The sequence below is a fragment of the Octopus bimaculoides genome, chromosome 2 (genome assembly GCF_001194135.2).
Source record: "Octopus bimaculoides isolate UCB-OBI-ISO-001 chromosome 2, ASM119413v2, whole genome shotgun sequence".
NCBI classification, from domain to species: Eukaryota; Metazoa; Mollusca; class Cephalopoda; order Octopoda; family Octopodidae; genus Octopus; species Octopus bimaculoides.
Genome location: NC_068982.1, coordinates 27,662,536 through 27,676,752, shown reverse-complemented (window position 1 = coordinate 27,676,752; position 14,217 = coordinate 27,662,536). Strand labels below are relative to the sequence as shown.

At 34.7% G+C, this 14,217-nt stretch overlaps 1 protein-coding gene across 4 annotated transcripts in view; it reads right to left on the bottom strand.

Moving 5' to 3' along the window:
- Nucleotides 1-77: 77 nt before the first annotated feature.
- The window catches only part of LOC106872741 (WD and tetratricopeptide repeats protein 1), a 63,859-nt gene continuing 49,719 nt past the window's right edge, over nt 78-14,217 (bottom strand). For 3 of the 4 annotated variants that reach the window (XM_014919826.2, XM_014919827.2, XM_014919825.2), the window contains 7 exons: nt 13,820-14,023; nt 11,453-11,621; nt 10,704-10,886; nt 8,979-9,214; nt 7,945-8,113; nt 6,394-6,586; nt 3,192-3,894 (listed from right to left, as the gene is read on the bottom strand). In XM_014919826.2, the coding sequence (XP_014775312.1) occupies nt 3,685-3,894; nt 6,394-6,586; nt 7,945-8,113; nt 8,979-9,214; nt 10,704-10,886; nt 11,453-11,621; nt 13,820-14,023 (1,364 nt within the window). In that variant the 3' untranslated portion in view covers nt 3,192-3,684. Of the gene's footprint in view, nt 2,798-3,191; nt 3,895-6,393; nt 6,587-7,944; nt 8,114-8,978; nt 9,215-10,703; nt 10,887-11,452; nt 11,622-13,819; nt 14,024-14,217 lie in introns of those variants that run through there. The other variant, XM_014919828.2, reaches the window with a different exon arrangement.

The window sequence follows — 14,217 nt, the reverse complement described above, 5'->3', positions numbered from 1 at the left end:
AGGTTCCATCAACTTGTTTTACTGCTAGTTATAAATCAAAATTGTTTTTCTATATAGAAAAAAATAATTTCTCTAAAGCAATTTCAATGTACTTTTATTAATCAACAAAGTGTTCATTGAAAATCAAGTAATGCATGTTCATGGCTTTTTTTTCTCTGACCATGACCTCTCTCTACTTTCAAAAATAACGATTGCCTTTGACAGGAAGTTATTGTACCAATCTTTTAGGGGATAGTTTATCCTGTTGTTTTAGACAAACCATTTAAACAATTGCGTTACATTTGATTTAACTTCAGTAGTGAGAGAAACAATCTGCTTTTTTTTACTGCTTGTTTTCTTTTTTAAGCCGATAGAGATAGAAAAATTATGGATACATGAAACTTCACTAATAAAGCCAACATAAGAAAAAAGGAATAATCTCGCTAATCTTTTCTGCATTACTTTCAGCTCCACTTTTAGATTAATAATACTTCTATACTCTCATATTCTGACATCACTTTTATCCTCTTGCCACCTCAATATGTTTTTCACTAACAACAAAATAGTGTGTTATGAGGACCTGAAAATTAATTTTTAAAACAGTCTAGTTATATATAATACAAAATGAAACATGTATAAACACTAAATATGATTTTTGATGACCTTATGGAAGTTCCTCATTTTGGAAGTATTCTAAGTTCTTTTACAATGAATATTTTGTTTCAAGACCAAAAAGTGCTCCACACCCAAAAAGAAAAGAACTTTGCTTAAGCAATATGTTGCTCATTGGTACTGAAACATTTTTTTCTTTCTGTTGCCACTTCATACCACCTTGACCCAAACCAGCACAAGGCTTTTGTCAACCTATCTGGACACTTTACCTAATCTTTCATCGAAATTGCAACTCTCCTTTGATCAAAGTAAACAATTGTAAAGATTTGTAAGGCCACTAATTATGTAGCAGTCAAACCACTCTAGGACTAATATGGGAGTAAATAACATTTGTGTTGATAAAGCCACATCTGCTACCCATCTTGCTTTTACCTCGAGACTAAACAAAAGAACTTCAGTGAGAAGAATGCTGTTGCTTTTGACAGGAAATATTCAACTATATTTATAATGTTGAGAAATTTCTACTTAAGCTACTGGCTTTTTAGACTACAGGTACAACACTGATTTTCCAGTCAATGAATGGTCTGGAGTCTTTACAAGTAGGAACTTCAAAATTTCATCTCTCATACCTTGGATAGATTGTGTGTTCTCAAGAGATTACTAACACTAAAAATTCTGATGTACCCCAGGGTCAGTTATATCTTTTACACTCCTTGCTATACATTAATGCTTTCTCTGTCACTTCTTACTTCATCTCCTATGCAGATGGAACCACACTTAACTCATTAACCTTCCAAGTACACATACAAAGGCCTCTTTCCATTGCAATTTAGATAATTTATGCTAGATATGAGCTGCTGCCTTCAACAGAAACCTTGAAAACATTCTTTAATGGAAGTCAGTGTAAAACTCCAAATAATATTCCCTACTTAAGGCAAGAAAACATTTTTGTATCATATACCCACTTGATAAACAACAAAATTAAAACCTCTCAAACTCACTAGAAATTCTAAGCCGTGCATTCTCTTCTAAGAATCAATGTCATTGTCATTTAATGTTTGTTTTCTATGCTGGCATGAGTTGGACGGTTTGAATAGGAGCTGGCCTGCCAAACTGCAACCTGAAAGATCAGGCCTGCTCTTGTCATTTGAAAATGCAAAGAAATTCAAGGCCCTCATTGGAATATGGCTGCTGGAGAACAAACATATTGTAGATTGCAGCCAAAAGATCAAGCTGATTGTGATTTGTAAAGATTCACTCAGATATTTTTTTCTCTCTGCTTATTCAACCAATATCAAAAACGATTCTACTTTACTGAATACATCTACCCTGGATCACTCGATATCCCTTGCTCTCTCTCTCCTTCTTCCACTACATTTTACCTAGCCTTCATTCCTAAAAGGCACCCCCTTGATCTTTCTCTTCCGGCAGATGTTAACTGACATGTTCAAATTAAGCATCAATCTTGCCAGAATATGTGAAGCTCATGAGAGGTACTGCCCTTCTGTTACTAAGTAACTTCTAAAAAAATAAAATGAAACTTGTTTATAAATGGCTTCTTTTAAAAAGAGAAAACCCTTTTCTTTTTTACTAATATTTTCAAAGAAAAATCATGGTTTTATTTTTTAATGCCACTAATACAATAGATCAGCTCAACTATTTCACCTCTTCTATCTTAAACATAAACTTTGATTCATTTAAACCAGTAATATCTGGCCTACATATTCTACCTGTTTTAAGTTCAAACTGGCCAGATGCAGCCTCTCACACATACACTACTACAATGTTATTATAAAAATAATCACATTATCAAAACTACAAGATAATGCATGATTAATTCAAAACAATGTGAATAAATAAGCATTACATTTGACAGTAATCCGAATGCTAAAGGGTTAAAAATAACTACATAAAAAAAAAAATTCTTGCTCAAATATCACAAGTCCAATATGAAAGAAATGTTTGTAGAAACACTGAGATGAAAGAATACCACTTCATAACAGCTCCACCACTAATATTTCATAGGATGTAAATCTTTCTTTCAGCAGACATGATGCATGCCTCAGACTTGAGAAAATGACATGGGATTTGTGATCTTCATGCCCTCCCCAAAGGCATTAGTGTCAGAAATGAAATGGTTCTGGGTAGGAATTGAAACCAGGCTGTGGCTTCGATTTGCCGAAAATTTATCACCTCACCATGGCACCTGCCACAAATAAAAGAAAAATGTTCTAACAAATTGCTACAATTCTCCATTCTTTTTATTATATCATCAATAATTTATTATTTTTTTTTTAACAAAACAGTACTTTGCATCTTTTAAGTTAACCAAGCCAAATTAATAAAAAGGAAGTCCTGTATGATATGCAAGACTAAATTCCAAATGGTGTTTAAAAATAGACAAGAAAGGTTCTTAATTTGTATGGTGATAATGGAGCCCTATTTCAAGTGGGTTTATTAATATCATAATAATATTAATTATTCTTATTACAAACAGCATAGAAAAACATCTCTCTGTTCAATGCAGAGTTTCAAATAGTTGACTTCTTTTCTTTTGCAATTTTGATTGGAAAAAAAAAACAAAACAAAAAACACCCTAATACTTTCTCCAGCATAATCTTTTTATTCACCTAAGTTAAAACACCTGTTATATGCTAAATGCACGTTGATTCCAGGTGGTAAACATGTGCAAAACGATCATAAACTAATTTTTAAAAAAATAAAATAAAGTATAAAAAAAATAAGTGTGATGTTGACAATAACAGGTGAAAAAAATAAATAAAATTAAATGCAAAGGAAATTAATTTTATGTGAAATCAGAAAAAATAACGAAAAAGAAATCACACACAAAGTAATGTAGGTTTAAGGTAAAGAAAACATCAGTAAAATAAAAAAAAATAAAATAAAAAAAGGGAATGGCATTGGTTGGTTAAAAAAAAACCCATTAGGATGAACAAGGGGAAAAACTCTGCTATATCTCCTTTACAACCATTTTAATAACTGTTTGTGTTTTCATTGCAAAAAGTTAAGTTGGCCATGTGAATGAAAGCATAACTGCTTTCAATTAAAACTAATCCATAAGTCCAATATAACCTAACTAGGCCGACATTGCAAATGTTGCTCACTTCGGCTATCTGTAGACGGTCCACTCTCCTGATCTTCATCATCCATATCTAATACTCCAGTGATCCGGTATCCCATATTCATCAGCATCACTTCCAGTGGGTCTGCATTCATTCTTCTTTGGTTGGCTAATGCTGCATCATCTGAGTTATCAATTTCTCGCTCATTCTTTGTCCCATCCTGGAAAGGTGAAAAGGAGAAAAATTAACTACCTCTCCAAATATTAGAAACATTATTGAAGTATTTATTATTTATGCTAGCATGAGCCAAATTAAGGCAATATTTATTTGCCTTAATAAATAAAGGCAAATATTTATTATCGACAATTTGTGGGTGGAAATGTCAAAAAACATTACCAACCATAGCTCAGCGTAGAACAATGAAAATATCCACACAGACACAGTTTCCAACTACCAAATTTACTCACAAGGCGATGGTCCAAAGCTATGGTAAAGAACACTTGCCCAAGGTACCACAAAGTGTGATTGAATCAAAACCATGCAGTTGCAAACATATTTACTACATAGTCAAACCCGTACTTGCCTTCCAGTAAAATATTTACATGCCTGAGTGAATATCTTAAGAATCTCTTCTAAATTGGAAGAATAAGAAAAAAAATTTAATTCTATGTACATTTTTTTTCAGTTGAACCATAATAAATCTCTTCAAATTTTGATGTTTTAAAAACAGATTCTTGGGCAGTATGCAATTGCACTCTATCAATATCACCAAGTATAAGGCCAGTAATTTTAGGGGAAGAGGTAAGTCAGTTGCATTGACCTCAGTGCTCAACTAGTACTTATTTCTTGACCCTGAAAGGATGAAAGGTAAAGTCAATCTTTGTAGGATTTGAGCTCAGAATGTATAGAGCTAGGGAAAATGCAACTCCTCTTTTTTTTTCAGTTTTTCTCTCAGCTCAGTTGTACTCCATCATTTATGCACACTAACATTACACATCCAACAGAACAAGCTCACTTTATTTTTCTCGTCTTTGGAAATCCTCTGCATTCAGGACCCATGTCTACTCTTATGCAACATCAAACTTCATACCCAAGCAACATACAATCTGTCTTTAGAAACCCTCTGTAAACAGCAGAGCTAATAGTTCCCTGAATGTTTTCCAGCCTGTTTTTTTTCTGGCTACTGTACTTTTGAAACGCTCAACTCTCCTACAAATTAAATCACCTAGGTAACAGAAATTTTTAACTACTTCAAAGAGATCTGGGCATTTGCATACTTAACATGCTTATTTCCCCAGTGTATCTGCTGCATACAAAGTTCTCCATTCATTCGCCTATATTTCTACTACACTTCTTGTGCAAACATTCTTTACATTGAGTACACTGTACAGAATTCCTACTAAATCTTTTCTGCACACTAAGCACAAATATTTCCTTGACGGTAGCAGAGTTCTGGCTTTTTTTGTTTCCATTTACAAACATTTTTGTCTTTCCTAAGTTTACTTTAAAGTCTTTCAATTCCATACTTTGCTCTCATGTCTCAAATTTCTTATACAAATCTACAGATTTTTCTACAAGAACTAAGTCATTTCTTTTCAGTGTCAATAAAAGATGTGCGTGAAGGCGGCTAGCTGGCAGAATCGTTAGCATGCCGGGTGAAATGCTTAGCAGTATTTTGTCTGCCATTACGTTCTGAGTTCAAATTCTGCCGAGGTCGACTTTTCCTTTCATCCTTTTGGGGTCGACCAATTACACACTGGGGTTGGTGTAATCGACTTAATCCCTTTGTCTGTCCTTGTTTGTCTCCTCTCTGTTTAGCCCTCTGAGGGCAATAAAGAAATAAATAAGAGACGTGTGTCATCATTCTATACAAACATCTTTCCAACTACACCTTGATTCTCTCTAATACACTACCTAGCAATCCAAAACACTTATGCCTCTGATCCTCACATCATAGAACATTAGCAAACTGCTTTCTTTCTGCATCTCTCCCTGGTAAATATACATTACATCTAACTTCTTTTCTAGCCAGTTCATATTTTCTCTGCTACCCACATTTGCTCAAGTCTTTCCCAACTTGTCTCTTAGCTCTTATGGTTCTTTCTACAAAAGAAATGTGTGTGTGTGAGAGAGAGAGAGAGAGAGAGAGAATTTGTTTATGTGTCTGACATAATACCACCAGTTGAAAACCTGTGCTATTATCAAAAAAGTAACTTAGCTACTTAATAAAATATTCAGTGAAATTAAGTACCACACTTAAATAAGCACTGAGGCCAGTATGATCAATTTAAAGTAGAATTTTATAGGTTTAATGGATTACAGCCATGATGATGCCCCATCACAGTCACAGTCCAATGACTAAAACCAACAAATAAATTTCGTTCTTTTCATCTTAAGCGAGGATAAGTTATAACGCTACATGGATGTGATACCAAACGGACAAGATGCTGAACAGATAAGATGCTGAAAAGACATATGAAAATTAAAATATATGATAATCATTTTATTCCCATAATATGACCATTTGACAGACTAAAATGGTCAGTAAACTATATAGGTAGGAATATTTTAATTTTTTTATTATTTTGTCCATTCATGTCTGTTTGGCATTGTGTCTTTATGTCTGTTCAGCTTCTTGTCCTTTGGCAAAAGTGCACTCAGTATCCTGTCCGCACACAGTTATAATAGCTAATTTTTGATGATAAAGAGTGTTACTTACCTCAGCTCTTGGACTCCAGAGACGTACCACAGGGTCTATACCACTGGTGGCCAAAAGGCAGTAAGTAGGGTGTGGCTGTAAACAGTTAACAATTGACTCATCTCCATGTAGCACCCGTACGATGTTGGTTGTACTTTTCTCCCAAATAAAAAATGAACCATCGTCGGATCCAGCAACAATGTATTGACCATTACTGGAAAAGAAAATTAATTGTTTTCAGTTCTAATACCAAAGAAATCACCAGAACAGTGAGAATACATAAACATGTGATAATATACAAATATGAATAATTGCTATAATTCAATATCAACACTGCCACAGTTGATATTGAATATCATCATCGTCATAATTTAATGTCCACTTTCCTATGCTTGCATGAATCAAACGTAATGTGTTGAGGCAGATTTTCTACAGATGGATGACCTTCCTGTTGCCAACACTCACTTGTTTCCAAGCATGGTAATATCTTTCCATAGCTACACGTTTTTTTTTTTTTTATAGAACCTCACTTTTATGATGATGTTCATTTCCAACCATCATCTAGTATCTAGACAAGGGCACACACACACAGAGTGAGCTCCTTTTGGTCTTTGTCTACCAAATCTACCCACAAAGATAAATACAGTCATTAAATTTATTATCCTTGCTCATGTCTTCCTCACAGGTTTCAGAGGTTCAAGAATACTGACATCAGTGTCACAGGTCTAGGGAGGCTTGTGGAGGCCATGAGCATTGCCCCTTCCTCCAGACCCAGAAAGTATAAAGAACAGACTTCACTGCATTAAAAGACAATTTAAAATTAAAAAGTTTGGAAATTTGGGGGTTATCACAGTACTTCCAAGAAAAGTTTTATTCAGAGTAAGATAATTTGTGTGGGAATTTGTAAGCAAACTAAAGATCTAGAGAGATATTATTAACATTATTGCTCCAAAAATATGTTAAACTACTGTTATATGAAGAATAGAGAATTTCTTATGAGTGGCAGATTAAAACCTTGATATATGTAACTATTTGAATTTCTTTTATACTTTCTGGGTCTGGAGGAAGGGGCAATGCTCATGGCCTTCACAAGCCTCCCTAGACCTGTAAGATTGATGTCAGTATTCTTGAACCTCTGAAATACAACACCTGTGAGGAAGACATGAGTAAGGAAGGAATTCAAGGGGGCTGATGTTCTGGTTAGGACGAACTGGACATAGTGATTAGTGCAGGACTTGGAGGTGGGGGCGGAATCAGCAAGGCAATGAGGTGAAGAGAGGCAAGGACAGGAATGCCTGAGTAGAGGTGGCAAAGACCATTACTGTAGTGGTAGAAAAGCAGAATATAAGAGACAGCACACCTGTAGGGAGAAGATTGGAGTATCAGTGAATGGCTTTTGAAATCACACACATATATGCACACACAGAGTGAATAGAATTAAGAAATTCTCTCCTGAAAGGTAAACTACTACAACAATAACAATTTTTGGCTTTTCTGCAACCTCCACTAGGAAGGTCTGCAAAAGCTACAGACAATACTCTATGCCCATTTGTAAGATTTAATACAACTTACCTTCCGAAAAAATTAGCTTCTTTAATATCAGTGGTTGTATTACAGTGTCCACAGAACCTCATCTCATAATCATAAGCATCTCTTCGCCATATTTTCTCCTGTTCAGATATTGCCATAGCCTTTTTGCGAGAGGATAGTTCACTTTCACTCTTCCCTGACTCGGCTTCATCTAGAAAAGATAAATTACATGAATGGAGACCATAAGACAGCTTTAAATACAACTGATTTAAAAAAAAGTTGATCAGATGTAATAACTGAGATTTAACAAATCAAGAGTAATTACCAGGATGATTAATTAATAAATTAATAAGAACAATCTTTTGTCAGGTGTGTATATAAATAAAAAAAGTCAGATAAACAAAAGCAGGCACAAGGAGTGTATTTTCATGGGAAGCCGCATATACAAATATATGAATGATGTAATCAAGTCTTATTTTACAGCTGATTTAGCTAAATAACCACTGGAGCCAAAACCATGTACAATAATCCCTTGACTATCATGAGTGTTACATTCCAAAACTGTCCCACAATAGGTGAAAATCTGCGAAGTAGAAACAGTAATGTACTGTATATTTTTTTACTATTTTTATAATATGTATATATTTATTTTATTATAAATGCAAAACAACACCTCAGAGGAATCGATGTAAGCTTAAATAATAAACTGTGATAGGTGAACTGCAATATGGCAAGGGATTACTGTATATTATTACTGTATATTACACTGTTCACTTTCCAGACATTTGTACATTACTGCGTATGCTTTATATGCACTTTTGACAAGTTGTAGTGCACCTGAGCACTGTATACAATAATTTCATTGTTATTATTATACAAAAGCTCAATAATACTGAAAGGGTTATGGATTAACATGACTTTGGAGAGATCTGTGATGTAAAATAACGTTATCCTTATCAGAAGACTCTGGTAGCCAGAGTACACACACACACACACACATTTTACAATCAAATGATATGATGACATAACTAAATCAATGAATCACAGACTTTTAGAAAAGAAGGTAAAACTCGTACCATGATCAGTTTTTGAAAACATTGCAGCTTTGATGTCTCTGTCAAGAGTCTCACAGGCACTGTTTCTGGCATAGTCTGGAAATTTGGACTTGAACTGCTGTAAGCAGTCATGAGCTTCTTGGGGCCATGACAATTCATAGAGGCAGCGAGCCAGACGGAAATGAGCTTTCAAATAATTGAGATCCAACTGGAGAGCGCTATGACAGTCCCGTAAAGCAGCATACAAATCTCCGTCCCTAATGAAGAGATCAACACATAATCAAAATTAAAACTAATAAACGAAGATAAAAAAAAAAAAAAGAAAGCAATAGCATATTTATCTCTTACTTGTTTCGTTCATTGGACTGCCTCGGAAAGTTTAGTTAAACAAATCAACCTCAGTACTTATTTTCTTTTTAAATCTGGTACTTATTCTATTGGTTTCTATTGTTGAATCATTAAATTATCATCATCATCATCGTTTAACATCCGCTTTCCATGCTAGCATGGGTTACACGATTTGACTGAGGACTGGTGAAACTGGATGGCAACACCAGGCTCCAATCTGATTTGGCAGAGTTTCTACAGCTGGATGCCCTTCCTAACGCCAACCACTCAGAGAGTGTAGTGGGTGCTTTTACGTGTCACCCGCACGAAGGCCAGTCAAATGGTACTGGCAACGGCCATGCTCAAAATGGTGTATTTTATGTGCCACCCGCACAAGAGCCAGTCCAGGGCACTGGCAACGATCTCGCTCGAAAATCCTACGAAGGCCAGTCAGGTGGTACTGGCAACAGTCACACTCAAAATGGTGTATTTTATGTGCCACCTGCACAAGAGCCAGTCCAGGGTACTGGCAACGATCTCGCTCGAAAATCCTACGAAGGCCAGTCAGGCGGTACTGGCAACAGACCAAGTGGGTACGAGTGGGTTTGGAAAAAGGGAACTGAAAGAAAGCTGTTTTGTGTGTGTTTGTTTGTTTATATTTATGCTTCTCTGAAAATAACTGAACTACAAGTGATGCTGTTGTCATTTGCCCTGTGAACAAATTGTCTAAGATCCTTTATTTGACAAGTAGGTAAAGCTTAGCAACAGGAAGGGCATCCAACTCACTTAACCCATGCTAGCATTAAAAAAGCAGACATAAAAATGAAGAACAAAACAAAGTGTGAATTCAGTGTATTTTTGATAACTATGTATAATTCATATTATTGTAGCCTTCTTTCTAAATATCCCAAAACTGAAGATTTCATCACAAATTTCATCAATATTCCATTTTTTTTTTTATCACTTATTCAAGATGGAACACAATGCCTATTGCCCATTTCAGGGCCTCTAAGACTCGTGAGAGGGAGGGAGGTATTTTTAACTGGAGGCCTGGCCCAATTGCTTGCAATAGAATGGACTTCTCTATAAAAAGCATCTAAAGGTGAGGTGGTGGGTGTTAAACCATCAATAGATTAAATTTATCATATAAGTAGGCTACAACAGAATTTGAGCTTGGAATGCAAAAGAGCTGGAACAAATATTGCAAGGCATACTGACCAACAACAATGATTCTGCCATCCTACCCTCTTAGACTGGTACTCTAATCTTATTTGTACTTCATTTAGAATGGTGCAAGTAACATTGGTTTAATACTTATCCACTTTTTAATTCAAGAAAAATTTGGTAGACATGAACTAGAATATTTTTGTCCTGTACATGCAACCTCAAAAACAAAGCGTATGCATAAAGAGAATTTACCATTTTCGCTTCATATATGCTGCTGCTCTGTTGCCATAGAGAACTGAAGCATGAGGCATCATTGAAATCGCTTGGTTATATAAAATAATGGCTTTCCTACATTGGTCTTTTTCAAAATAATTGTTGGCTTTCTTTTTAAGAGCTTCCACTGGAGGTGACAAACGTTTGGTATCTCGTTTATACCTATAAAAGGGAAAGTACTGTTGATTTCAGATTAAACAAAAGAAAAACGTATGTAACAGTAGTCAGAAAGGTGATAATTTGACAAGCATAATAAAATAAACATTTTTCTTGTTTGTATGTTTATAACCTCTGTAATCCCAAGCCTAACAAAGCCTTGTCAATTGATCTGGTTGGCAGAAACTAATAGAAATTCATTGTGTATATGTGTATAAACATTTATATCATATATGTAATGCTGCAACCCATGTCGTTAATGAGTAGGATAAAGTTCCACTTCTCCTTCTACCTCTTTATCTTTTCCTTCTTCCTCCATGTCACCACTTACCATCTTGTATATGTGTGTGTGTGTGTATGTGTGTGTGTGTGTGTAAGTATATGAAAGCACATATGTATGTTTATACACTTGCATGAGTTTGTTGTCTATGTATTTATATTTATGTCTGTCTGTCTACCTGTGTGTGTGTGCACATGTGTGTACACTCATATACAATATATCTATATTTCAACACATTTTATGGAATGGAAAAAGAAACGAAAAGAACAGAAGGAGAATACATCACATCTACCTTTTCCCAATCCTACATTTAAACTTTTCAGGATCATCTTCTGCTTGTAATGAAGTTGTTGAGGAAGAAGGAGATGTTGATCTACTAGATTTTGGCACCATTGGTGTTGTAACTCCATTCGTACCTGCTCGATGTGGTACACTGAAGCCATTAGTTGATAGAGTTGCTTCTGTTGGAATTGAAAACAATGAAGATGAAAAGCAAGTATAACAAAAAGACTGTTAATCGAAACTGTTAGTCTGTATCATATAAAGACCTGCAAAACACTTAAACAACAACACCTTAATAACCATCCAGGAATCTACATTTTAGAAACAGTGGAATACTATTTCAAGATTCTGAAATTATGTATTGCAGTTTCATTTAAGATTGTCCCAACTTTGGCAATAAAATTTATACTAACATCAAAACAGGGTATCAGTATATAGTGCTAAAGATATCGCACTTGCTATCAAAGGACCAAATACTGCAATAGTTTAGGATTCAAGGGCCCATAGCTCTTCAAACCAGAAGTGGATCTCTTACTGGCAAGAGTCCTAGATGAACCAACTTCATGGCAGGAAACACAGATGAGGGCAGCAACATCAAACTCCCTCATTCACCAAATGCCAACAATTAAAAGAGGAAATGAAGATGTAACAGCACCAATGGTGGTGCCTCAGTATGGCTACAGCTCTCAAGCTGAAACAAGTAAAAGAGTAAAAGAATATGTAGGAATTAAATATACTTAAAACAAGCTTTAGAGGAGCTGGAAACTTTGGGATATTTATGACATGATCCTCATTGTAGAATCCGTTGAGGAACCCAGAAAAAAGTTCAAAATGTGGATGAGTGTGTTGGAGTCAAAAGGCTAAAGACAAACACAGAAAAGGCTAAAAAAAAACTTTAAATACTGGTTAATAAGAAAAACAACAAAAAAAGACTGCTCAAGAAGAACCTGTTTCAATCTTTCACAAAAGCAGATCATATGAAGTACATGTAAGTAATGTGATGTTGTATGGCAGACAAACATGGAAGGCAGAGAAAGGAGATGGTCACTGACTGAAGACATATGAGCTGATTGCCTTGTCTTTAGGCCCGCAATCCTTGATGAAGCTGTGACATAAGGCATATGATGGGTATTTTTATATCTAAAGAGACAGACAAACAGAAAGAAAAAGAGAGACAGAAGCAGAAGAATAGATCCCAGTAGAGGACTGGTACTTTATTGTTTCCGGAAGAATGAAGTGCAAAGTTCAACTTGGTAGTAATTGAACTCAGAGCAGAGAGAGAGAGCCAGAGAAAAGACTGCAAGGCAATCTATCCTATGCTCTAAAACCTCAACCAATTGCCTATAAACTGGTTGTAGTGTGTTGAATGCACAATACTAATTTACATCAAAGGTTTGAGCTGAAGTGAGTTGAGAAAGTGGTTAAGCACTGAAGGTATATGCTAATGAGTAACAATAACACAAAAAAACAGTTTTAATGGTGTGGATAGACAATTACAACAGCTTATGCATGTCAATGGAAAAAGCATTGTGGGTTGATGGTAAAAAGTAACCATTAGGGTCATAGACTAAGGAAAATATGGAAGGAGGCGGTGAGATAGATTTAAGACCGTCAAGTCTCATAAACAAGATTACAGAAGATTGAGAACTATAGGGAAGATCCTGAACTACAAACCTTTCCAGGTAGTTCTGGAATGGTAAAACAGCATTTAAAAAAATGGTGATGATGGTAATGGGTTTTGTTTTAAGCTTAAAATCTTTGAAAATATAATACAAAATATCTATTTAAGAATCAATATCAATATATTATAAATTAACTACCAACAAAAATAATTCGTAAGCTAACTCAAAAAATCATCACCAAAATAGCAGAAAAAAACGACAGTGAAGGTATGTAGACTCTTCAAGAATCGATCCTTTTGGTTATATTAATAATAATAAAGGAGTTACGACGCAAAAACATATATATTTAAATGAACACATTTATCTTCTTCAATATATATTTCAGTATAAAGAATTCATTAAGAGACTTAATAAATCAAAATTTCTTTACACATCTTATGAATGGTTTGTATTTTTAAACCGAATGTAATTTTCTGGTGTAATATTTATTTTTCCTGAAGATGTGTAAAAAAATTTTGATTTATTAAGTCTCTTAATGAATTCTTTATACTGAAATATATATTGAAGAAGATAAATATGTTCATTTAAATATATACGTTTTTGCGTCGTAACTCCTTTATTATTATTTAAGAATCATTTATCAGGATAAAAACATGAATTTTAGGAATAATCAACACGAGTAGCTAATGAAAAATAGATAGAGATTGAACTTGTTACAGGTTAAAACTATGTGAAAAAAAAAAAAAGAAACTTACCTTTTACTATGCCGTTTGCATTACCTAGTACCAAAGACGTGTCAAACTTTTGTGGTTTTCTTTTTTTATTTACATCAAACAAATAAATTTGTTCGCCCCCAAGGTTAACCAACAGCTCAGACCCATCTGGACTATATGTGACATAGGTGGAGGCAAGGGTGCGATACCGCTTACGGTAGTCCATCTGTTTCTGAGGTAAATGGCCTGAAATAAAATTGTTTGGTCATTAGACATACTTACACACACACAAACAAAAACAGATATATACAAGCCCTGTGTGTGTGTGTATGTGTGCACATATACACATACATATTTACAAATACATACATTCATTCAAAAGTGTGTACATGAGGATTCATATATATATATATATATATATATATATATATATATATATA